The following is a 25,528-nucleotide window of genomic DNA, read 5'->3' on the forward strand; positions in this document are numbered from 1 at the left end:
CTCATCTAATTATTGGCAAAAAAAATGTTGTAAAACTTATGGCTCCTTTTTAAAATTAATTTACAGATACTAGGATAATTTGCATTGAGTTTTTCAATACTACGGAGAAAAAGAAGGTTTTGGATTTGGATACAATTAACTGAAGAAGATGACCGTTTGATAATCGTTTTATTGTTTAAAACTTTTAAAATTTTCTTTGGAAACCAATTTTAATTTTTATAAAGATAAAAATTTATTTCAATACCAACCAAAATTTGAAAGCTCACAAAAGTAACTTTTATAAATTAATTTCTATTTTTTAGCAGAAAAAAAACTAATTTTGTTATTAAATGAGTACTTATAGTGATAGAAAGTAGGATGAGCAACGTTTGGAGATTGCCAAAATTACGAGGTTTTAATTTTTTAAATGGTAGCTCATTGTTTTGACATTCAACTGATTTACAACTTTTCTCGAATATAAATAATTTTCAGTCTCTTTTTCTTCCTTTGCACTCTTATGTTATTTTTAGTCATAGAATTTAATAAATTAAAAAAGAAAATTAAAACATAAAAAAATGCAAAAAGAAGAAAATGAGTCTTGAAAATCACTACGTGTCATGGCCTTAATGTGTGTTCTATGCGGGAAGGTTAATGGTTTAAGGAGTACGTCGTTCACAGTTGACTACAATCAACCTAATAAAGTCGCAAATTCACACAATGTCAAAAACTCAAAACAGCCGTTTGCAATTTGAGATTTGATTATACTATTTGCATATATTTAATATAATCATTATCTTAAAGGTTAAATAATGACTAAATTTGTTCTCATAAATTACCGTCAAATAATAATTATATATACATGTAGGTATTTGAGAAAATTGGAAGCTAATTACTCATTCAAAATGGACAGTAAACTTCAACGGTTTGAAATAGAGCACAATAAAAAAGAGAATCTTAATGAAATACTTCTAGTACTATTCACTTTTAACATTAAAGACGTTTTCACTATGAAAAGTCACTCATGATACTATTCACTTACAACAATATTTTATCTTTTTTATTAAAACTAAAGTTTTTTGAGGATTTTTCCGTTAATTTTCTTAAAAAAAAAAAGAAGCCAAAACTCCTATAATGCCCTTGCATGTTTGTACCATATAGGGGTAAAACCGACTTTATATATTAGTTTTATTCACGAATTGGCTCCAATGTGTGTTGTCTTAAAAGTGGCGAGTTGCGAATTGGTTGTTTTTGCAGATGAGGGCATATTTGCCAGAAGGTAAAGTGTCACCTAGGTCAAAACTCACCCGCGCAATTTAACTTCACTCCCAATATGTGGCGCCAATTCTACATTTCGGTATAAATTCCAGTTCCACATTCGCGCTCAGCAATCAGCATTCTCTCTCTGCGAATCGGAAAAATGCAACGCCAGCAGTCGATCCTCTCCTTCTTCAAGAAACCATCGCCCGAAAAGCAGAGCTCCGACGCCGCAAATGCACCAAACGGCCGCCGAGCTTCTCAGCTTCCGGTGACGCAGCAGGAACAAAAGACCTCCGTTTCTAATCAGACTACGGCGGCTCTTGAAGTTACCGGAACTGACACTCCGCCGGAGAAGGCTCCACGTCAGATTTTGCATGGGAATGTGGAGAGCCTGAAAGAGTCGTCTCCATTTGCCAGCATCATGCTTAAATTTATGAAGGTCGATGATACGCAAAAAGCTCCTCAGAGCCAGAGGTATTATTTATTAATTATTATTTTGGTTTATGAAGGTCGATGATGCGCAATAATATTAATTATTTTTTTCTAATTTTTTAATAGGGTTTAGGGTTTAAATTTCTGTTCAAGTTCTGCAATCAATTTATAAATTTAATTTGATTTTTGTAGGAAACAATCAAATGCTGGTTCCTCTAATGATTGTACAGAGTCTGGTAAATTTACCGAACCTCAAGGATTGTGTGAACAAGCAGTGGCATCTCAACATTTTCTATTTAACAAAAATGTTACCAATTCCAATAAGAAAACTGGTGAAGCTTCTGTTGTGCATATTGAAAGTGACATTGTCGGGCCAGAAACGCCTGGGGCACAGCGTCTGGTTCCCCGAATGAAACGGATTCAAGATGATATTCCGAAGTTTGGGGATAAGGTAGATGGTCCGTTGCAAAATTCTAGCAAAAGAGTGAAACTTCTTCAGGAGCCAGCAGTAACCTTGGACAAGTGTAATGGAGAAGCATCTGATATGACTAGCAAGTTTGAGTGGCTTGACCCGTCCCGAATCAGAGATGGAAATAGAAGGCGGCCTGACGATCCTCTCTATGACAAAACAACGCTGTATATACCACCTGATGCTTTGAAGAAGATGTCGGCATCACAAAGACAATATTGGGATGTCAAGTGTCAATATATGGATGTTGTTCTCTTCTTCAAAGTGGTTAGTTACAACTGCTTATTTGCTTATAGTTAATATAATTTGTAATTGTTTGTGGAAGTGTAGTTTGTTGTGCTATGACTTTTGGGATGGTTTCTATTCATCCAATTCAGATTCCGAAGTTTAAATCCTTGTTTTTCGAACTGCATTACCTAATCTCATGGCTTGTGATCAACCTCAGGGAAAATTTTATGAGCTTTATGAACTAGATGCTGAAATTGGCCATAAGGAGCTTGATTGGAAAATGACCTTAAGTGGTGTAGGGAAATGTCGTCAGGTGACTTGATGCACTAAATCGTTTGATTCACATTACTTATTCTGATCACCCTTTTAGAACTATATGTCTATGTGTTGACCCGAGTATTTCCACCCATATGATGTAGGTTGGTATCTCTGAAAGTGGGATTGATGATGCTGTTGAAAAGCTGGTTGTGCGTGGGTATGTGATTGACTAGTCTTACAATGATTTGATTAGCATCTGCATTTATTTGTTGAGCGATGCCTTTGATCACATCATCCTAGGTGGTCATATGCAATTGTCTCATTTCCTACATTGCTACAGCATAGTTGACTCGTTATCTGTTACATCTTCTGTGAAGCTATAAAGTTGGAAGGATAGAGCAGCTGGAGACTTCTGATCAAGCAAAAGCCAGAGGTGCCAAAGCTGTAAGTTGGCAGATTACTGTTAGTTCTACACTTTGTGATTGTTTAGGTGACCTTGTAGTTGCACAGTCTGACTTTTAATCCGTGTCTTACAGGTCATTCCGAGAAAGTTGGTTCAGGTAGTCACACCATCAACCACAACTGACGGAAATATTGGGCCTGATGCTGTTCATCTTCTTGCATTAAAAGAGGTTTGTAGCTTCCTGATCTCAAATTTTTGAATGTGCATGCTACGTAAGTTTTTTGCAATCTGTTTGATACCTCACAATCCTTGTCCTAAGTGATGTCACTAGCATTACAGATCACTGAAATTTCCTTGTAATATGGTCCAATCGAGAGACCCATGAACACAATGGTTATTCAACTCGAAGTTGTTTTTATAGTCATAGTTGTTAGAAGGAAGCACCAAAACAGATTCTTATTTTGTTAAGATCATTCTGGCCATTTTAAAGCTGACATATTTTTCACAGTTTCTTTGTATCATATGTAGTAGTTGGCCTCATAGCATCTTCCGATGTTTTTCCTTGTATATTTGCTTGAGGATTTTCAATTTTTTCTATAAGTTCCTATATTTTTGCTACCAGAGAAGTGTTTTATGCATTATAGAATTTAAAATGCACTTCCCTGGTTTGGTGTGTTCAGGTGAGCTCTGAGGTGCATAATGGTTCAGTTGTATATGGATTTGCTTTTGTTGATTGTGCTGCTTTAAAGTTCTGGATTGGTGCCATAAGTGACGATGCCTCCTGTGCTGCTTTGGGGGCTTTATTGATGCAAGTATGTTCTTGTATTCTTTTCATTGTGTAGCATCTTTAGTGAAGTAGTTTCAAAGGCTTGAAAACCGATATTCTAATTTTGTTGATGGTGTTTGATTTAGGTGTCGCCTAAAGAAGTTATATATGAAAGTAGAGGTAAATATTCTTGCTCTGGCAGATTTCAATTTTGATGCATGAAAATCATTTCATCACTTGAAACATACAACCTCAAATCTACACAGGGCTGTCAAGAGAAGCTCAAAAAGCCTTAAAAAAGTACTCAACAGGTTCGAGCTATCCTTTTCTTTTTCCCAATTGAAAACAAATCCGAGTGATTGAGATAGAGAGAGCATGTGTGTGTGTGAGTGGTGTATCTGACTGCGTTTCTGTTTATCATGCAGGTTCTGCTGCACTGCAACTGACTCCAGTGCAGTCACTCACTGATTTTTCAGATGCTTCTGAAGTTAGAAATGTAATTCAGTTGAAAGGGTATTTCAAAGGGTCTTCTAATTCATGGAATCATGGACTTGACAGTGAGATACACCATGAAATCACTTTATCTGCACTTGGCGTTCTTATTGGCCATCTATCCAGGTTGATGGTAAGCTCACTTAAATGTCTTTCAAAAACGAAAAATAATTATCCAGTGAATATATGTCTGCCATAAAGTAACTGATGCGTTCCATTTCTTATGCAGTTTGATGATGCTTTACGAAATGGAGATATATTACCTTACCAAGTTTATAGGGGTTGCCTCAAAATGGATGGACAGACACTGGTAAATCTGGAAATTTTCAGTAATAATGCTGATGGTGGTCCATCAGGCAAGTGTTCTCCTTTCCTTGAATTCAACCAGAATACTGAGTGAGTCCATTTTTTTATTGTGCTTTTTGATATCTTTTACCAGGTACACTGTACGCATATCTTGATAACTGTGTAACATCATCCGGTAAGCGGCTTTTGAGGAAGTGGCTCTGCCATCCTCTGAAATCTGTTGAAGCCATTAATAATAGGCTTGATGTAGTTGAAGATCTACTGGTACATCCAGAAATGATACCGCTTATTGCTCAATATCTTCGCAAGATTCCAGACCTAGAAAGGTTACTCGGACGGATTAGGGCAAGTGTTCAGTCCTCAGCTTCTCTCCTACTCCCGTTGTTTGGCAAAAAAGTATTGAAACAGAGAGTAAGCATTTTCTACTTTAATATGGAAGTTATATTGAAACTTTATAAAATATGGCAAATGTTTTGCTGTTCAAATTTGAGTGTTCAGAGAATAGATTCCATTGATTTTATCAACCCATTCTCCTTAACCATGAATGTATGGTAAGAAAAGATAACACCGAACATGAACTTTTAATGTTGTACAGGTCAAAGTGTTTGGGACTCTTGTGAAGGGCCTGAGATCTGGATTGGATTTGTTAAAGCTATTACAGAATGAAGGGCATATCATTGAACGATTATCAAAAGTATTTAAAGTTCCAAGTCTGAGTGGCAGTGATGGGCTTGATCAACATCTTACCCAATTTGAAGCTGCTGTAGATAGTGAGTTCCCAAATTACCAGGTATACGTTTTTCTATTCTCATACCTTGCTCTATTAGAAGTGTCTATTTCTCTTCTCTGGTGTTAATTAGTTTATGTAGAACACTCCTGTCAGCGAGTGTAATATATTTCCGTGGATAGTCAATATTCTGCTCTTTCATAGATCTCATTTCCTCAATTGTGTTCTATTATTGGATTTCCGAGAAGCATACAACTAGAGACTTCTTGTTTTTAGTCCTAGCAACGACGAATGAAGTTCTTCCGTTAGTGTGCAAGCAGGAGCCTTGCTAATTGATTATTTGTGGTGACAACTTTTGTTAAATAATTCTCTCTCTCTCTCTCTCTCTCTCCGGTTGTCCCTTTTTTATGGTAAAAAAAGTGCAATAAATCTTCAGTTTCTTTCAGTATTATCTTTTTGACTTTTCTTGGACTGCGCTATATCGGGATAATCATTGAACTAGTACTGCATATTGTATGAATTTTTTGTGCATGACTAAGATTCTGATTTTAGTTTCAAGAGTTAAACCTCTGTGAAGTATACTGACATTGAATTTGGTGCCAGAATCACGAGGCAACTGATTCAGATGCCGAAACACTCTCCATCCTGATTGAGCTATTTATCGAGAAAGCAAAAGAATGGTCTGATGCCATACATGCGATCAACTGTATTGATGTACTAAGATCTTTTGCAGTTACTGCAAGTTTCCCATCTGGGACCATGTCCAGACCTGTTATTTTGCCTCAATCTAAAGATATGACTTTGAATGGAGAGAACCAAAGTCCTACACTTGCTACTAAAGGACTATGGCATCCATTTGCTCTTGGGGAAAATGGAGGACTGCCTGTCCCAAATGACATGGTCCTAGGCGAGGGTACAGATGGCCATCATCCACGCACTTTACTACTGACCGGGCCAAATATGGGTGGAAAATCAACTATTCTTCGCGCCACATGTCTTGCTGTTATACTAGCCCAGGTTCTTCTTTTTGCCTTGAGTGATTTCTTCTGTAATTTAAACCCAGAAGTTGGTCATTGAAGACCATTGGATGTTTTGATGTTTAGTCAATTGATTCATTGACGTCTTGCAGCTGGGTTGTTACGTGCCTTGTGAGACATGTGTTCTCTCACTTGTAGATGTCATCTTCACACGGCTTGGTGCCACTGATCGTATCATGACTGGCGAGAGTAAGCCTTGTTTAGTAGACCAACAGTCTCGTTTCCTTTACTTTTATTCTTCATATTCTGAATCACCTCCGAAAAAGACAATTTTGTGATATCTTAAATTGCAAAATCTGACCATGGAAGTGTTCTCAATTTCTTTTGTAGGTACATTCTTCGTGGAATGCACAGAAACAGCATCAGTTCTTCAACATGCCACTCAAGATTCTTTGGTTATTCTTGATGAATTGGGTCGTGGAACAAGCACTTTTGATGGATACGCAATTGCATATGCTGTAAGATTACTTCGCTCTTTACTACTAGGCCATCATATTATTGATAATTATGCCATAGCTATGTATCAATAGATTCATTACTATGTTTTTTGTTGTTGGTCAGGTCTTTCGCCATCTTGTCGAGAAGATTAACTGCAGATTATTGTTTGCGACTCACTATCACCCGCTAACCAAGGAATTCGCTTCTCATCCACACGTTACATTACAACACATGGCATGTTCTTTCAAGTCAAAATCTGCATGCCCTTCGAAAAGTGACCAAGAGCTGGTATTTCTCTATCGCCTAACCAATGGGGCATGCCCAGAGAGTTACGGACTGCAAGTAGCAATGATGGCTGGGATCCCAGAGCAGGTGGTCGAAGCTGCTTCAAAGGCCGGCCAAGTAATGAAGAAATCCATTGGACAAAGTTTCAAGACCAGCGAACAGAGATCAGAGTTTTCTACTCTCCACGAGAGCTGGCTGAAGACCCTGCTAGCTGCCACGCTGACCGGTAATTACAATGACGAAGATTGTTTTGATGTGCTGTTTTGTTTGCAGCACGAACTTAAGAGCTCGTATCGATCAGGCAACTGACAAAAGGCACCAGATTTCTATCGATTGCAGCATAAAAACTTAAAGAGTTTTGATGCCTCTCGCCGACCGTTGTAACTTTGTATTTTACTAAACTGCATCCGGAAATGTTTCTCGTTAACAGAAATGAAGAAAAGGAGATAATTGTGGTGGAAATCATCAATTATCAAAATCCTTAACCATACAAATTAACTAAAAACTAAACTAACCTCAATATTCCCGGGCAATTCGGGTTTTTGAACAACTTTGTCAAATGACAAAACCACCCTCCTGTTTCACTCTTACAATTTCAGTAACACTGTCGATAGTTGACACCAGAAACCCAAAATGGTCCTTCTACAACACTAGAACCACACAACTAACCTAACCGGTTTTCGAAATTTGTTTGAACTTCTCTCCCTTTCTCCCCTGAGACTGCCATGCATGGAGAAAGATCTGATCAGTGATGAAAACGGCAAATCGAGCCGAAACAAGCAAACAAAGCTCAAGAGGAAAGAGCTGGGATTGTCGTGCATGCTAAACACCGTAGTTGGTGCCGTCCTCGCCGTCATCTGCCGTCCCCTGGACCCGACCCACCACTGCTTGGCCGCCCCGGAGGACATCATCGACCCTTCCTTTCTCCAATCCGTAAAATCCCTCCGTGCCCTAATCTTCAAGCCCCAGCAGGAATGGCGCGACCCCTCCATCTACCTCTCCCCCTTCCTAGACGTCATCCAAAGCGACCACGTCCACGCCTCCGCCACCCGCGTCGCCCTCTCCGCCACGCTGAAGATTCTCAAGCTCGGAGTCTTCGACGAGAAGACTCCGGGGGCGAAAGAAGCTATTAACACCGTGGTCACCTCCATCTCCACGTGCCGGCTTGAAAGAACCGACTCTGTTAACGAGGACGCCGTGATGATGAACATCCTCCAAATCCTGACCGGAATCATGAACCACCGCGCTTCGGTTCTGCTCTCCGATCAGGCCGTCTGCACAATCGTGAACACCTGTTTTCAGGTTGTTCAGCAATCGGCGAACAGAGGAGACTTGCTCATGCGAAGTGCGAGGTACACAATGCACGAGCAGATCCAGATCATATTTTAGCGGTTGCCAGAAATCGATTTCCGAGATGAGCACAGCTCGGCGAGTACTGACACCGAAGACGCCGATGCAGACGATGCGAATATGGATTCGGGGTATGGGATCCGGTGCGCGGTTGATATTTTTCACTTCTTGTGTTCATTGTTGAATGTGGTTCAGGTGGTTGAGACTTGAGACGGATCAGGGGTATACCGTGCAAACTGCCGACGAGGATGTGCAGCTTTGCGCTCTTGTTCTGATCAACTCCGCGATCGAGTTGAGCGGGGATGGAATCGGGTCGCATTCGAAGTTGTTGAGGATGATGAAAGATGCCTCTTTCACCATTTGGTTCACTACGGCGCGAGTTCAAGCCCGCTTGTTTTTTCCATGATTTGCAGTACGGTTTTGAACATGTATCACTTTCTTCGGAGGTGAGGTTTTCGGGTTCATTTTGTGATGTCTGTGAATTAAACACATTTCGATTTTGAGAATTATTTGCTTTGTTTTTGCAGATTCAATCGGCTTCAATTAGAAGCATTCTTCACGTTTGTGCTGTTTCGAGTTTCAGCTCCCGGAGTGTCAATCCAACTTCAAGAGGTTGCACTTGAAGGGATTATAAATTTCGGCAGACAACTGACGTTCGTCGTAGAGGTCTATGTGAACTACGACTGTGATCCGCTTTGCCGTAATGTGTTTGAGGAGATTGGGAAGTTGCTTTGCAAGCAGTCTTTTCCGGTCGCAAGCCCTTAACTTTACAGATACAAGCCTTTGAAGGGTTAGTTATCATGATCCACAACATTGCAGATAGTATTGATAGAGAAAATGATACAAGCCCTTCCGAACCCTACCTGATTGAGATCAGAGTCCCAGAAGATTCAGAGGATTCTCGAAGCGTTTTCAGAGTTTTTTTTAGCAGCAGTCTGCAGATCTTTTCGTGAACAAAGACACTATTCATTCTTTGCTACTCTCTCATTATGCTCAATACTGATCAGCACAATCCGCAAGTGAAGAAGAAGATGACTGGAAGAAGAGTTCATCAGGAATAATAGGGCAATCAATGGAGGGAAGGATCTTCCTAGAGAGTATCTTTCCGAGCTTTTCCAATCCATATCGAACAATGCAATCACGCTTTTTGGTCAATCCGGTATGACAGTACTAATGAAGCCGAGCAGATGGATTGAGTTGATGAACCGTTCCAAAACTGTGCAGCCTTTCATTCTATGTGATTTTGATCGTCGGCTAGGCAGAGACATGTTTGCTTGCATCGCTGGCCCTTCAGTCGCAGCTATTTCTGCATTTTTCGAGCAAGCTGAAGAACAGGAATTGCTCCATGAATGCATTGAAGGATTATTCTCGGTAGCCAGGATAGCACAGTACGGCCTAGAGGACACACTCGATGAGCTCATTGCCACCTTCTTGCGATTCACCACGCTGCTTAATCCTTATGACTCTGCGGAAGAAACACTCTTTGCTTTTAGCAAATATTTGAAGCCAAGAATGGCTACACTAGCTATTTTCACCATCGCAAACAACTTTGGAGAGTCGATCAGAGGGGGTTGGAGGAATATTGTGGACTGTTTGCTGAAACTCAAGAGGCTTAAACTACTTCCCCAAAATGTCCTTGAGTTTGATGCTGCTTCCACCTCATCTGATGCTCAACCAACATCTGAATCCGGTATAATCTTCCCTGCTCACGATCCCAAATTTGGAGGACGACAAGCTTCTGGCATGATTAGTCGATTCTCACATTTTCTATCACTAGAGAGTCCGGAAGATGCTGTATCTCTTGGCATGAGTGAATTTGAACAGAACCTGAAGGTTATCAAACAATGCCGAATTGGGGACATCTTCAGCACTAGTTCAAACTTTCCCGAGGACTCTTTGCTCAACCTCGGGCGTTCGCTAATGTATGCAGCTGCAGGGAAAGGGCAGAAGTTTAGCACATCCGTTGAAAAAGAAGTGACCGTTGGGTTCTGCTGGGATTTGATAGTTGCCATCTCTTTGGCCAACGTCCATAGGTTCCAAGCATTTTGGCTGAGTTTTCATGATTATCTGCTGGCGGTTGCTCAGTTTCCCATGTTCTCCCCAATCCCATTTTCCGAAAAAGCCATTGTAGGCCTCTTCAAGGTCTGTCTCAAGCTCCTTGGTACATACCGACCTGACAGATTCCCCGAGGAGCTCATTTTCAAGTCGATAAATCTAATGTGGAAGCTGGAAAAAGAAATTCTCGGACACCTGCAGCGAGTCCATTACACAATCAGTAAACAAGATTCTCGTTGAGTACCCTGCCAATTTGCAAACCCAATTCGGATGGAAGTCAGTTCTTCACTTGTTATCAGTCTCCGGGCGACACCCTGACACCTATTGGCAGGGAGTTGAGACCCTGATCATGGTGATGTCTGATGGAACCCATGTGTCGCGGACAAATTACGCTTACTGCATTGACCATGCCTTTGGTTTTATTGCTCTAAAAAACAGCCCGTTGGAGAAGAACTTGAAGATACTTGACCTGTTAGCAGACTCTGTAAACTTGTTGATCCAATAGTACAGAAATCAGTACTCAGATCCCGGGAACAATTACAGCATCGCGAGCAACACGAGTAACTCCTCCTTAGAAGACTCAAAAGCTCTAACAACTTTGCCATGAATTTGTTTGTCAAGCTTGGGGAGGCATTTCAAAAGATCAGCCTAGCTCGGCGAGAAGAAATAAGAAACCATGCAGTCTTGTCTCTTCAAAAAAGTTTCAAACTTGCCGAGGAACTAGAATTCACACCAACCAACTATACCAACTGTTTCAACCTCGTTATCTCCGTGATGGTGGATGATCTGCACAAAAAGATGCTGGAGTACTCGCAAAGAGAGAACGCAGAGAAGGAGATGAGAGGCATGGAAGGGACCTTGAAGATTGCATTGGAGCTCCTGACAGATGTGTACTTGCAGTTTCTGATACCGATTTCCCAATGAGCATATGGCGAATCAAAACTGCCGGAAATTGTGCCGGAGTTCAGAAAGATGATTACGGAGATGAAGATGAAGGAGATATTAGTGCAGGAGGGTGATGATCTTTGGGAGTTGACACATATTCAGATACAGTGGATTGCTCCTTCAATCAAGGAGGAGCTGTTTCCAGAAGAAAGTCTGTAATAAATATGGATTTTTCTTATTTTTCACTTAAAAAAAGTCAATAGAAAATATTTATGACTCTTCACAGAAAATTTTAGTTATAAAAATTTTAATCGATTTTGTGACATATTCAAAAATAAAAATAATTTGATAAAATTGAAGGATAACGGAAGATGATAGAGCAACAGATTAAAGATGAATGTCTTGCAAGTTAATCCCCGAAACAGTTGAGAACAGCGATTAGATGTTCCCGTCCTTCTCGATCATAATATGTCCTGAGACAAGAAATTAGGACAAATTCAGAAATTTCATTAAGAAGAAGAAGATGCTTTCCTAAATCTCAAGATAACATTCAACCTTGAAGAGTATGTTAACATCTTGTTCTGAAGCACACACAAGACTGATACAAGTGTATGGCTCGTTTGGAAGCGTTTTCAAAATGATTGAAAGTGCTTTTGAAACCAATCCTAGTAAAATAATGCAAGTGAATCCTGAAAAGGCACTTGAGGTGCTTCTTGCAAGAACTTCAAGTGCTTTTGGAACCCAAAAACATTTTCACCAAAAGCAGTTTCAGTCATTTTAAAAGCACTTTCAAACGAGTTTGTATGTTGGATCATCCGCTAAAACCTGAGGCTAGCAAGTTCTAATGTTTGACAGTCTAAAGGCTCAACTCTAACAAAGTACGAGATGAACACAACAAAGTTGTATCTTGCCCTTGTATCCATGTATGTTCTCCATTTAGTATTTACCGAATCAATGTTTCTTATCTTCTTAAATCAATTCTAATAGCAGTCACCAACAATTTTCTCTTTAAATACAAAAAAATAACGCATCTCAAACATAACTGAAGCCATAGAACACAATGCATGAGCCCCTGCATAACCACGAAAGCCATTGTTTGTGGGATTTTGGGTTTCGAAGGTAGAACATTAAGATCATGTCTTTAATGTTTTTGATACTAAATCATGTCTTTAATGTTTTTGATACTAACATTAGGAATGAAAAAAAAAAAAAATGGGGCCAAAGTAAATCAAATTCTTTCCAAAACAGAGCTACTCAACAAACGGAGAAAATGCCATGAAACATATCACATAACTTAACAGAGGAACAAAACCACACAACAACAACAACAACAACAAAGCCTTTTCCCATTAAGTGGGGTTGGCTATATGAATCCTAGAACACCATTGCGCTCGGTTTTGTGTCATGTCCTCCGTTAGATCCAAGTACTCAAGTCTTTTCTTAGGGTCTCTTCCAAAGTTTTCCTAGGTCTTCCTCTACCCCTTCGGCCCTGAACCTCTGTCCCGTAGTCACATTTTCGAACCGGAGCATCAGCAGGCCTTCTTTGCACATGTCCAAACCACCGGAACCGATTTTCTCTCATATTTCCTTCAATTTTGGCTACTCCTACTTTACCTCGGATATCCTCATTCCCAAGCTTATCCTTTCTCGTGTGCCCATACATCCCACGAAGCATCCTCATCTCCGCTACACCCATTTTGTGTACGTGTTGATGCTTCACCGCTCAACATTCTGTGCCATACAACATCGCTGGCCTTATTGTCGTCCTATAAAATTTTCTCTTGAGCTTCAGTGGCCTACGACGGTCACACAACACGCCGGATACACTCTTACACTTCATCCATCCAGCTTGTATTCTATGGTTGAGATCTCCATCTAATTCTCCGTTCTCTTGCAAGATAGATCCTAGGTAGCGAAAACGGTCACTTTTTGTGATCTTCACTAGATTGCTCCGGTCATTAGTGTGGATAAGTATATAAATGGATAGAGATAGGAAAGCAAACACAAGATGTACGTGGTTCACCCAGATTGGCTACGTCCACGGAATAGAGGAGTTCTCATTAATTGTGAAGGGTTTACACAAGTACATAGGTTCAAACTCTCCTTTAGGGAGTACAAGTGAATGATTTAGTACAAATGACATTAGGAAATATTGTGGGAGAATGATCTCGTAACCACGAAACTTCTAAGTACCGGAGTGTGGTATCGTTTTGACTTTCCTTATCTGTCTCATAGGTAGATATGGCATCTTCTCTGGAAGTACTCTTTCTCCATCCAGGGGTGGTATCTGTAACTGGTGGAGATGCACAAGGTAATGTATCAATGTCACTTGAAGCTTACTTGTAGTTTCAGGCTTGGTCAAGCGCGATACAAACCATGTAGTAGGAGTCCCCCAAGTCGCCGAGCTAGGGGATCTGCTGAAAGAGGTAACAGACAAGGTAAGCAATCAGAGCTCCGGCTGATTGTTCACATTCTCCCTATCTTGCAGGCAGCATGAAGGATAAAGAGAAGAAAAATGAGAAGAGATGATATGGGATACTTTTGCTTTTGAAGAAGTAACTTTCCACAGGCTTATTCTTGAACTGGGCTGGAGGGTTTTCTGGTTTCCTCCAGAGTATAAGGCCGATTGAAGAATTTGAGGGTCAAAACAAGTCCATCAAATCTAGAGTACGTTCAACCCTGCTGATATGGAATACTTTTGCTTTTGACAGAGTAGTGGATGTATCGGCACGTGTGCTGTTACGCTTGTCTCCACATGCTTCCTTGTATCCTTCTCACTTGCCCTATCTGTTCCTCAGACAGATGCGGTATCTTCCCTGGAAGCATAAGATGTTGAAGATGAGTACTCGAGAGCAATGCCAGGTAAGTAATCAGGTAAGGGGTTCCAGGCAGTCAGTTCCTGGCTGGAAGCTTGATTCCAAGTGTTGACTGATTGCTCTCTTTCTCATTGTCTTGCAGGTAAGAACAAGGCCAAAGGAAAAGACAGAGAAAAAGCATGATATGAGATACTCTTGCTTTTAACCCTGATGATATGAGATATTCTTGCTCTAGTATAGCTTGTTTACAGAGGTATTATCGGGGGGAAAGAAAGCTGAATATTTCGAAAGGCTTAGTTGGGAGTGCCCTCTCAGATAAGAGGAAGGGTTGAGCATTTTTGCAGGTCTGCCTGTCCGTTGGGGATGGAGGTCGACATATATAGGAGTCTCCCTAACATCAAGTAATAATGCTATTCCTTTACCCTGCTTGGTCATAGCACGGTAGTGGGAGCTGCCAGCTTCACAAGTTTTAACTCTGTCAGAGCACTTTGAAAAAGTGGTCTGTGGTATCTGGAAAGCTGATGTTGCATGTGAAGATTACAAACAAGCTTTATCCAAGGAGATCCGGCTCTTGAAGTTGGGAAAGTGGTGCCTCTTCGGTTTTCGAACAAGCAATCCTGTCGGGGATCTGGCTCTCGAGATTCGGAGAACAATGCCTCTTCGATTTTTGAGAAAGCAATCCTGCTGGGGGTCTGGCTCTCGAGATTCGGAGAGCGGTGTCATCGATTTTTGAGAAAGTAATCATGTTGGGAGTCTGGCTCTCGAGATTCGGAGGGCGGTGCCTCTTCGATTTTGGAGCAAGCAATCTTGTTGGGAGTGTTTTCTCGAATGTGAGTAAAGGTTGGGCATGCTTGCTAGTCTACCTTGCCACGAAGCACAGAGGTTGACACACATGGACTTTTCAATTATCCAGCAGTGGTACTGTTCCTTTACCATCTCTTCGATTTTTGAGAAAGTAATCATGTTAGGAGTCTGGCTCTCGAGATTCGGAGGGCGGTGCCTCTTCGATTTTGGAGCAAGCAATCTTGTTGGGGGTGTTTTCTCGAATGTGAGTAAAGGTTGGGCATGTTTGCTAGTCTACCTTGCCACGAAGCACAGAGGTTGACACACAGGGACTTTCCAATTATCCAGCAGTGGTACTGTTCCTTTACCCTCTCTTCGATTTTTGAGAAAGTAATCATGTTGGGAGTCTGGCTCTCGAGATTCGGAGGGCGATGCCTCTTCGATTTTGGGGCAAGCAATCTTGTTGGGAGTGTTTTCTCGAATGTGAGTAAAGGTTGGGCATGTTTGCTAGTCTACCTTGCCACGAAGCACAGAGGTTGACACACCGGGACTTTCCAATTATCCAGCAGTGGTACTGTTCCTTTACCCTTGTGGGTAATAATATGGTAGCTAGGCGTTCAAAATTTATGTGTCTAAACTTTGTTAGTGTTGTTTCTTTGCTATTCTTTTACCCTTCTTGGTCAGAGCGATGTAGTGAGAGCTGCAAGCTTCACGTGTCTCAACTTTGTCAGAGAATTTTGGCAAAGTTATATGTGGTACCCATGAGCTACTGTTGCGTGTGGGAAGTGGGTGATTGAACAGTACGATTCATGTGCTTTTTACTTCGCCATAAATCTTCGACAGAATGCCCATAATTTCCGCAAAGCTGAGTGTGCGTGTGACAGGTGCTGACAAGGCTGGAAAAGTAGGTGCCTCTTCGATTTCTGAGATCGGCCCTCGTGGTCTCTGAGCAGCCCAGCTTTTGGGAAAGCAAACCTCTTCGATTTCTGAGATCGACCTTCGTGGTCTTTGAGCAGCCCAGCTTTTGAGAAAGCAAACGCCTCTTCGATTTCTGAGATCGACCCTCGTGGTCTCTGAGCAGCCCAACTTTTGAGAAAGCAAACGCCTCTTCGATTTCTGAGCAGGCGCCTCTTCGATTTCTGAAGCTTCGTCGAGTGCAAATTTTTATAGGGGCTGATATTAAGTTCCAAAGCACACTTGAATATCCACCAGTAGAAGCTCTATTCTTGCACTTCTAAGATCTTGATTTGTCCGACCTCTTCTCTCTTCAACACCTTTGAAAATGTCTGGCCCCTCCGACAGTCGTTTTGATTTGAACCTTGTTGAAGAGGCAGCCCCGCCTTCTCCAGACAACATATGGCGCCCATCCTTCGTCTCCCCTACTGGTCCTCTTACCGTTGGGGATTCCGTGATGAAGAATGATATGACCGCTGCGGTAGTGGCCAGGAACCTTCTCACTCTCAAAGATAACAGACTACTTTCCAAACGGTCTGATGAGTTGGCTGTTAAGGATTCTCTGGCTCTTAGTGTTCAATGTGCAGGTTCTGTGTCTAATATGGCCCAACGCCTATTTGCTCGAACCCGCCAAGTTGAATAATTGGCGGCTGAAGTGATGAGTCTCAAACAAGAGATTAGAGGGCTCAAGCATGAGAATAAACAGTTGCACCGGCTCGCACATGACTATGCTACAAACATGAAGAGGAAGCTTGACCAGATGAAGGAATCTGATGGTCAGGTTTTACTTGATCATCAGAGATTTGTGGGTTTGTTCCAAAGGCATTTATTGCCTTCGTCTTCTGGGGCTGTACCGCGTAATGAAGCTCCAAATGATCAACCTCTGATGCCTCCTCCTTCTAGGGTTCTGTCCAGTACTGAGGCTCCGAATGATCCCCCTCCGGTGCCTTCTCTTTCTGGGGTCTACCGACTGCTGAGACTTCTCCTAAGCAACCTTTGTGAAGGCTCCCTCTTGTTTGTTTATTTTGACTCAAGTATATGTACATATTTGTAACTTATCGATGATATCAATAAATAAGCTTTCCTTCATTTCAACGTATTGTGTTAAATCACCAAAGCCTTCTTTGCTAAGTTCTTTGAATTTTCTTTTGTTGAAGCTTGTATGTTGAAGTTTTGTGAGTGGAGCATGTAGGTTGAGGTAGTGTTCCCTTAATTTCCCGAGCAAGGACAACTTCTCGGTTGGAGACTTGGAAAATCCAAGTCACTGAGTGGGATCGGCTATATGAATCTTAGAACGCCATTGTGTTCTGTCCTGTGTCATGTCCTCCGTTAGATCCAAGTACTCTAAGTCTTTTCTTAGGATCTCTTTCAAAGTTTTCCTAGGTCTTCCTCTACCCCTTCGGCCATGAACCTCTGTCCCATAGTCGCATCTTCTAATCGGAGCATCAGTAGGCCTTCTTTGCACATGTCCAAACCACCGTATCCGATTTTCTTCGGAGCAAGCATCACAATGTTAGAGGTACAAAATTATACAATCAGAGCAAACTTAGCATATTATAAAACAATAATCTCACAAAAATTATATCTAGAGAATAATTGTAGCACCAATTCAGTTGCCAACTAAGTTGAAGCAAAAGACAGAAACCACACACCCCCTCACCTGCATCATTCACTGAGATCCTCAACAGAAACATCTGTCTCATCATCGTCATCTGCCTCCTGAATTTTCGCAATTTCCACCTGCGCCCTCTCTAGAATCTGCTTCTTCTGCAACTCCAACTCCTTGTTGAAAATTTTCCTCATCTTCTCCAATTCCCTCATCTGCTGCCTCTTACTACTCTCAATCTTCTCATAAATCTCCCCAAACTTGTGAATTGAATCCGTCAACACTCTATACGAAGACCCTTCATCCCCGTCCCCTCCACCCATCCCTGCCATGTAAGACATATTCTGAAATCACAACAACAAGACATTAGGATCACGAATAAATCAAATCAATATAAAATAGAGATTAACTAATTATATTAAACTTATCTGTAGAATACGGAAGACATTGCAGATTTCTAGGTTGTCTTCTACTTCCAGTACTTCAATAATATCTCTCTGCTATATGAATAGGGTTCAGCGTATCTGAGAGATTAATCGTATGGAAGCAGGGACTTAACAAAGTATGGGCTTTAGTGTGAGGCCTAAATACAAGGCCCAAGGCCCAAATATACGAGACCCTAAATATGGTATAAACAAGATCTAAAACATAAAATTTGTGAGCTCAACATCTTTATTCTAGATATCTGTAGGGAGGTGACTCTTGTGACTGAAAAACTATACAAAATCATTTGGTCAGTTTTGTTCATCTAACATCTGACATAAATAGAAAACTTTAACTAAATGTTTTCTTATGCATCAAAAACATATAATTCTAGAATCATCTTTGGACAGAAACTAATTATATTAGGTTTGCATAGCTAAAACATAAAATACAAGGGTAAACCTATATAGCTTCAACACTTTTGAGCAGATGAAGTATATACTATCTTGTCAATTCCATGCTTCACTATACATTGATTTATAGTTGTACTGAATAAGAAAACACTTTTGAGCAGATTAATTATCCATCAATAACATATAAATCACAAGTCCAATTTCTTGAACAACATACAAGAATTAATAAGCAAAACACTTTTGAGCAGAATATACTCATTAACCCTTCTTGAATTTCCTACAAGATTAATTGCATATATAACAAATAAAATATAAACAAATATGATAATGGACGTTTTATCTATCAAAACTATGACCATGAAAAGCATGCAAAATTGATGAGTGTGAAGCCCATAATACATTATTTCTCCCACTTGGGCAACACTCAAAATTGCAAGATTAAACACTAGAGAAAGTGGTTTTCATATAACAAAATATAGGCTAGTTGAATAAATAAAGATACTATACACGATCCATTATATAATATAAGATGACAAATTTTTACAAAGTTTGGAGTTAGAAAATCTATCAAAATGGTAATCAAATAGGACACGTTGCAAGGTATGCAAAATTGCAGCAGTATTTCCCAAGCTCTACCACAATTTCAGATTTAATCATAATTTAAATAAAACCAATTTACAATCTTTAATATGCTCAAAACACAAAAAAAAAATTTCTTAAATAAATTTGTTGAGTCACAAAATAGTTGGTTTGGACATAATAAACCAATCTATATGTATCAAAATTAGGCTTATATAAGGAACAATATCTCAACATTATTAATCGATCTAAAAGTGACAAGTGATTAGATAAACCAATGGCTACAAAATTTATTTTAGTGTATGAGAGAAGACCCACATATGTGTTAAATATTAGATCATAAATTAAAATGAAACCTAATAAGAGAATCCAAACTCAAAATTTATGTTTTAATTCTAAAACAAAGTCGATTAAAGTAAACACATAGATATCTCAACAACATCAATTTTTTCAATAATAATTTTAATCCAATTTAGAACTCACAGAAAATTAAGGAAAAAGATTGGCAAATTTACCTACTCATTCTTGATTCTGCAAGATTCATCATGGAAGTAGTGAGTTGTGGAGGATCGAACCAACTCCAAATTGCATGATTGTTACACCTTTGGGCAGAAACTAATCATGCAAAGAAAATACCTGCATAGCTAGCCAAAACATAAAATACACAAAATACATATAGCTTCAACAGCTTTGGCCAGATGAAAATATGTTAGAAGTACTTTATGATTTGCTATAATACTAATTTATAATTGGTGAGTGATTTCATGAAATTCCCATTGGGACAAAGTATTCACCATATAAATTAGAATTCTGATTTTTCAAAATAATCCTTTAGAACAGTATTAAATAACCGTTTTGTTGGATATTCAATGATTCTCAAAAGATTCAATCAGACACAAAAGTATGTCGTTGTTAACATTGAACAATAGAGTTCTCGAAAGAGGAAACATGGTTATTCAGTTGTTCGATAGGGACCAAAATGATCAATTAGTAAACTGATGCCACTTTCCAATTTTCTCTCAAAAGACAATTATCATCATAATCAGAATTGATGACCAAACAAAACATTGGTTTAAGCAAAACAAACCAATACATCTTTAAATCAAAATTTAATCAGTGTTGTCTATAAAATTCATTAGTGTTGATAATTTGCATAAAATAAGGACATATTGGAACCATAAACTTGTATAATAACCGGTACCAATAGATGTGCACAAATCAGTGAAACAATATCACATAACAAAACTAGTTTGAAGTACCAAAATTCAGCAGTACTACTTTAGTTTGCAAATTCACTAAAAACTCAATTCTCTTTAGATTGTCATGAAAATTTTCAAGTATGAACTAGACATATATGACTACTATTTTTCAAAATTTCATGATTTTTAAAATCTTATATGCGAGCCAAAAATGAATTTGAAAAGAGAGGTGCTGCAGAAACAGCAGAACATGTTCAGTACATACCTGAGATTACAAATTCACTAAATATTCATTGTTCATCCGATATGCATCAAATTTTTGAGACATAAAGTAAACATAAAAATTTGTTATTTCCCAAAATTTCATAATTTCTGAGACTTTACAAGTGTACTAAAAGAAAATTATAAATGGGATATGCTGCAGAAACGGCAAAAATTCTGCAGTATATACCGGAGACTAAATAATTCACAAAAAATTTAATTTTTCTCCAATATGCATGAAATTTTTTAGAAATGAAGTAGACATATAAATTTATTGTCACCCAAAGTTCCATTCTTTTTGCAATCTTAAAAGTGGGCTAAAATTAAAATCGAAATGAAATGTGCTGCAGAAGCTGAGTAAATCTGCAGTACAGTCCCAAGATTAAAAATTCACCAGTAACTCATTTTCAGACCAATGCTGGTGAAAATTTCCATACTTCAAATAAACATCTCAATGTATATCATACTAAAATCTCATGAATTTATGAGTTACATTGATATATCAAAATAATATTACAAACAGACTATTCTGCAGAAGTCTGCAGAATTCCAGCAACATAGTATCACACTTAAAAATTTACCATAAATCCATTTCTTGTCCAAAAAACTTGAAAAAAAACCAGCGTCTACAATCCATTTAATATTACGAAATGACCGAATTTCATAATATTTGGAGTTATGGAAGTCTATCAAGTCCAGGTTATTGAAATGAATGGGTTTCCTTTTAATGAGACTTTAATGGAGTCATACCACTATAATGTAGCACGATTAATTTTGACAAAAGTTTAGGCAATAAATAATTCACACCACAATTGAATCAATTTATTAAAAAATTGAAAACCTAATACGAACCGTCTGAAAGCAATTCATAATAATGTAATTAACCACACATCAAAATTATGACAGCAATCAATCCTTCATAATACAATAATTTGTTCATATATACGTAAGTTGCCAAATAGTTTCACCATTATCGGTTCATCAGAAAACAAACAAATTGGGAATGCCTTTTAGAACATGTTAATTAACAAGGCTAAATCCAAAATTTAAATCATGAAAGCCTGAAATCCAATACAATATTCATCCAGAAAACTCACATCTGAAAGGGTTAATTTAATAATTTGACATAATCGTAACAGAGAACAGCCCAAAATACAAGCAAACCTTTTTTTTTTTTAAAGGCTAGATTTTGCAACGTAATAAGCGGAAGCATAAATTCTCAACTTAATCAATTTTGAGATGGAAAAATAAATAAGAAAATAAAGGTTGATTGCCTAGAATCAACAATATCTTGATCAATTTAGTTGAAACCAAAAGCTTAATTTTAACTCAACCAAATTAGGTAGATTAAATTGTACGATTTCATACCTTTCCGGAGAGAATTCTTACCGGAAAACACCAAATAGATCCAAAAGCCGCTATTGAGCTGTTTTGCAAGAGAGCTAAAGACTTCACACGCAAGGGAGAAGACCCCGTACTGTTTCAACGGCCTATCTCACCTTTTTTTTTTTTTTAATTTTTAATAATAATGAAATCGAATTATCGCAACTAAATCGATAATAAGAGGATTATATAATAAATCCAAATATCATCCAACATTAGGTTTGGTCAAACGCCATCAAAACCTGCACTTAGTTTACAAAATTCATGCAATTCGAAAAGAAACCATTTCATATTGCAATTCGAAAAGAAGTTTTCTTTTAACGGTGAAGTACTAGAACAATAGTGACTTTGATTATATATATATATATATATATATATATATATATATATATATAAATATATACTTTTATTTTTCCGTAAAATATAAACATAATAAACTTACGAAAATTTAATTGATACAGAATTCAGAATCGCGGAAGCATGTTAACTGATTTCATAGGATAGAATGATAGAAATCAGCCAACCAAAACAATATTCTGTAATCAAATAATTACCTTTAATCCGAACCCTAAGCTTGTTGTGTGGCTCTGATACCACATGTAAGACATATTCTGAAATCACAACAACAAGACATTAGGATCACGAATAAATCAAATCAATATAAAATAGAGATTAACTAATTATATTAAACTTATCTGTAGAATACGGAAGACATTGCAGATTTCTAGGTTGTCTTCTACTTCAAGTACTTCAATAATATCTCTCTGCTATATGAATAGGGTTCAGCGTATCTAAGAGATTAAGCGTATGGAAGCAGGGACTTAACCATAGTATTTATATCATTAGGGTTTAATCACAACCAGCCTATTATTGGTTGTGAAAGTCGAACCCTATCACTTAAGTGTTTAAGTCCCACCATGATACTGTATCTTTGTAGTGAAATCCATCAGATTTTTTTTAGGTCAATTGCAAAGGATAAGACTCCATAATCCTTATTTCGTTTGGACTATCAGATTACTTAAGTTGTTAACAACTCAATAAACAAGTGGCCTACAATATAAATAATCCAATACATCATTCATTGTCATCTGCTGCCTCTTACTACTCTCAATCTTCTCATAAATCTCCCCAAACTTGTGAATTGAATCCGTCAACACTCTATACGAAGACCCTTCATCCCCGTCCCCTCCACCCATCCCTGCCATTCTTGGTGGAAACACATCAAAATCCTCATTCCCATTCTCATCATCATCATCTGTCTCTGACTCACCAGGACTATCCCTCATCTCATCAAACCCATTCGACCGTTCCAAATAAACCCTCGTGTTCATAAACACATACTCCCCAGAATCAATCCCACAAGCAAGCCCAAATTCCTGCCTCGAAGATGATGCCATTAACATCTCCATCTTCTTAAAGTAAGCCCATTTGCTAGAGTTCAACCCCATTTCTTCCATTTTCTCCTTCTCCTTCTTATACTTCCTCTTAAGCATATCCAACATCGACTTACACTGCCTGTCGGTCCTCTCAATCTTCGACGCCTCTGAGACTTTGTATGCTACCTCATGCCAATCATCAGACCTCAAACTCTTCCTCCCCAGCTGAAGAAACCTATCGCCCCGAACCTCCAGCAGCATAAACACCGCGTGCTCCGTCCACTCCTCTTCAGCCCAAAAACCCAGTTCCCAGTTCGGCCTCACCCGTGGGGCAAACTCGTACCTTGATTCCAAATTCTTCGCCTTCCTCTTCTTTGGAAGCCTCTCAAAATCTTCCTCCGCGTCAAAATTCCGATTAAACCCATGTCTGTGCTTGTCTTCCTCGTCATTGTATTGGTCTTCCGGGCCATTTCCTTCGTCGAAATCGTCCAATTCGTAGTCGTCTTCCTCCGCGTATCGGTTAGGAACCGGACGAGCATATTGGGTGTTTCGGGTGTCGATTTTACGGCGATCAGAGGAGTCATGGTGGCTTGCAGAGTAGGATTTCGGATGGTACCTTGGGTCGTCTACTATGTCGTCCATTGGAGCACAAAATCGGTAGCTTCACAGCAGCTCGAACCCTAATACCCAATGACGCAAAAATAATTGAGGATTTTTGTGTGGGAAAAATTGAAAACTAATGTAATTTTGTAGATTGTTTGTTTCCGAAGAATTCGAATTTACAATTGAGAGAGATTAGAGGGAAGGGGGATAAGCTCCGAGAGCTGAAACAAAAACCCTAATTTGGCTGGCGGCTTAGAAGATCGAAAGGTTTCGGGGTTACCCGAATGGGTTTGTAAATGCAGATGAATGGGGAATGTTGATGGTTGATGGTCCCAACCTTTTATGGGACAGTCATTGATGGACATTGGCGCCCATTGTTATTCTTGAACGTTGGACTAATCGTTGCCGATTCCCAATTAATTCTTTATATTATAAATTACTCTATATATAAAAAAATTGAATTAAAACTAAGATGACTTACTCGAACTGTATAAAAACAGATGAACAGATTTTTCTATGCATTTGCTACAATATATTGAATAAACGATCTTAATTTTAATTCATTTTTTGCAGAGATGATTTTTACATAATGATTCATAATATGAACAATAATGATCATAAATACCAAGCTTTATAATTCAAACACATTGAATTTGAAGCAAAAGTTTCTACTCATTCTTAAGTAGCCAAATAATTCAATACCGCACAGTTTTTTTTTTCTTTTTTTTCCAGCGATAACTTGAACTTGCATCATGAAAACTTATCCTATATATCAACAATCAAAATACATGAAATGAATCTCAACTAGCGGTTGGAACTTGGAGTGCATGACCTCAAGCGAAATCTTCAAATTTTATCATTTGTTCAATCATCACTTCTGCCTGCTCTCATGCACAGTTTCACCTCAACCAATTATATATAACTAGTGAGGTTAACCATTTACGCTTGCGGGGAATCCATGTTGTGAGTCTTGTGACTTGTTTGGGTTGGTTTATAACAAAATTTTGCCAATTCAAATCTACGAAATCTCCATTCTCTTATTTAATCATTTCATATGACTTCTCACTAACCCGAAATATTTGTTGATCATTTCTTGTTCGAATGATATGATTACATTTGTTTGTTAAATGTTCCCGCTTCCTTCATTTAACATATGTTTTTTTATTTTGCCCAAAAACCAAACTGAATGAAACTGAACTCATCCCTAAAGAGAAACAATAATTTAACAAACGAAGGAAACGAGTTGAGAATTAAATTTCTTTCACAAATGATGTGAATATATTTAAATTACAAAAAGAGATAATCAAACTCAAGTGCAGGAAAGAAATGACATTGTGTGGAGCTAGGGCTTCAATCTAATATTTTGGATGCATGACAGTGGTCCGCGAGTATGTACGTACGGTATAAAACCTAGTCACAAGGTGCGTAATGCAAAAAGGGTAACGCTAAGGAGATCAAATTTTTAAATCAAATTTTATACATCAAATGATATGGTTGTTGATGATTGGATTGTTACTTAAGTGTTGATTAACGTGCTTATTTCCTATTGGTGACGCACCATTTAGTTTGCAAATTTGATTTAGAAATTTGGTGTCCATACCATTATCCATGTAGAAATAACAGTTAAGCCAATCACGAAACGGAGCATGGAATTGAGCTGAACTTACTCAACTGTGACTTCCTCACCGTGTTGTAAAGTGTAGCGGCGGGGCAATTACGTGCTGCATTACTAATTTACTACTACTACTACCGTCTGCCATCTCAA

The 25,528-nt window shown here is 38.8% G+C and overlaps 3 protein-coding genes, 1 long non-coding RNA gene and 1 pseudogene across 4 annotated transcripts; 3 read left to right on the forward strand and 2 right to left on the reverse strand.

The window, feature by feature from the left end:
* Positions 1-1,193: 1,193 nt before the first annotated feature.
* LOC103424956 (DNA mismatch repair protein MSH7) lies at positions 1,194-7,539 on the forward strand. Its single transcript, XM_029094110.2, has 17 exons — positions 1,194-1,710; positions 1,861-2,404; positions 2,583-2,678; positions 2,785-2,840; positions 3,001-3,067; positions 3,160-3,255; positions 3,707-3,838; positions 3,939-3,972; positions 4,059-4,103; positions 4,218-4,417; positions 4,514-4,640; positions 4,724-5,001; positions 5,186-5,380; positions 5,921-6,334; positions 6,447-6,543; positions 6,685-6,812; positions 6,916-7,539. The coding sequence occupies exons 1-17, from the start codon at positions 1,397-1,399 to the stop codon at positions 7,384-7,386; spliced, it is 3,294 nt and encodes a 1,097-aa protein (XP_028949943.2). The 5' UTR covers positions 1,194-1,396; the 3' UTR covers positions 7,387-7,539.
* A 148-nt stretch (positions 7,540-7,687) lies between these two features.
* LOC103424957 (ARF guanine-nucleotide exchange factor GNL2-like) lies at positions 7,688-9,524 on the forward strand (annotated as a pseudogene).
* Positions 9,525-9,588: 64 nt separating this feature from the next.
* Positions 9,589-11,406, forward strand: LOC139191717 (ARF guanine-nucleotide exchange factor GNL2-like). Its single transcript, XM_070812716.1, has 3 exons — positions 9,589-10,569; positions 10,664-10,966; positions 11,104-11,406. Exons 1-3 carry the CDS (start codon positions 9,589-9,591, stop codon positions 11,404-11,406), a joined length of 1,587 nt encoding a protein of 528 aa, XP_070668817.1.
* A 177-nt stretch (positions 11,407-11,583) lies between these two features.
* On the reverse strand, positions 11,584-17,822 carry LOC139192263 (uncharacterized). The gene is made up of 2 exons (XR_011576311.1): positions 17,581-17,822; positions 11,584-11,840 (listed from the first exon to the last, which is right to left on the reverse strand). It is a non-coding gene; the product is annotated as an uncharacterized lncRNA (long non-coding RNA).
* A 3,103-nt stretch (positions 17,823-20,925) lies between these two features.
* LOC139191718 (trihelix transcription factor ENAP1-like) lies at positions 20,926-24,092 on the reverse strand. The gene is made up of 3 exons (XM_070812717.1): positions 22,858-24,092; positions 22,339-22,395; positions 20,926-20,940 (listed from the first exon to the last, which is right to left on the reverse strand). Exons 1-3 carry the CDS (start codon positions 23,800-23,802, stop codon positions 20,926-20,928), a joined length of 1,017 nt encoding a protein of 338 aa, XP_070668818.1. The 5' UTR covers positions 23,803-24,092.
* Positions 24,093-25,528: the final 1,436 nt, after the last annotated feature.

Source organism: Malus domestica, chromosome 15 (genome assembly GCF_042453785.1).
Source record: "Malus domestica chromosome 15, GDT2T_hap1".
NCBI classification, from domain to species: Eukaryota; Viridiplantae; Streptophyta; class Magnoliopsida; order Rosales; family Rosaceae; genus Malus; species Malus domestica.

Excerpts from the sequence above, each read along its gene's own strand:
- LOC103424956 (XM_029094110.2), top strand. The coding sequence starts at position 1,397 with ATGCAACGCCAGCAGTCGATCCTCTCCTTCTTCAAGAAACCATCGCCC. Across the intron at positions 3,068-3,159 it reads AAGCCAGAGGTGCCAAAGCT|GTCATTCCGAGAAAGTTGGT; the intron begins GTAAGTTGGCAG and ends CGTGTCTTACAG. Across the intron at positions 4,104-4,217 it reads CTTAAAAAAGTACTCAACAG|GTTCTGCTGCACTGCAACTG; the intron begins GTTCGAGCTATC and ends TTTATCATGCAG.
- LOC139191717 (XM_070812716.1), top strand. The coding sequence starts at position 9,589 with ATGACAGTACTAATGAAGCCGAGCAGATGGATTGAGTTGATGAACCGT. Across the intron at positions 10,570-10,663 it reads CCATTGTAGGCCTCTTCAAG|AAATTCTCGGACACCTGCAG; the intron begins GTCTGTCTCAAG and ends AGCTGGAAAAAG. Across the intron at positions 10,967-11,103 it reads TTGACCTGTTAGCAGACTCT|CTTGGGGAGGCATTTCAAAA; the intron begins GTAAACTTGTTG and ends TTGTTTGTCAAG.
- LOC139191718 (XM_070812717.1), bottom strand. The coding sequence starts at position 23,802 with ATGGACGACATAGTAGACGACCCAAGGTACCATCCGAAATCCTACTCT. Across the intron at positions 22,396-22,857 it reads AGCAGATGACAATGAATGAT|AATATGTCTTACATGTGGTA; the intron begins GTATTGGATTAT and ends TTGTGATTTCAG.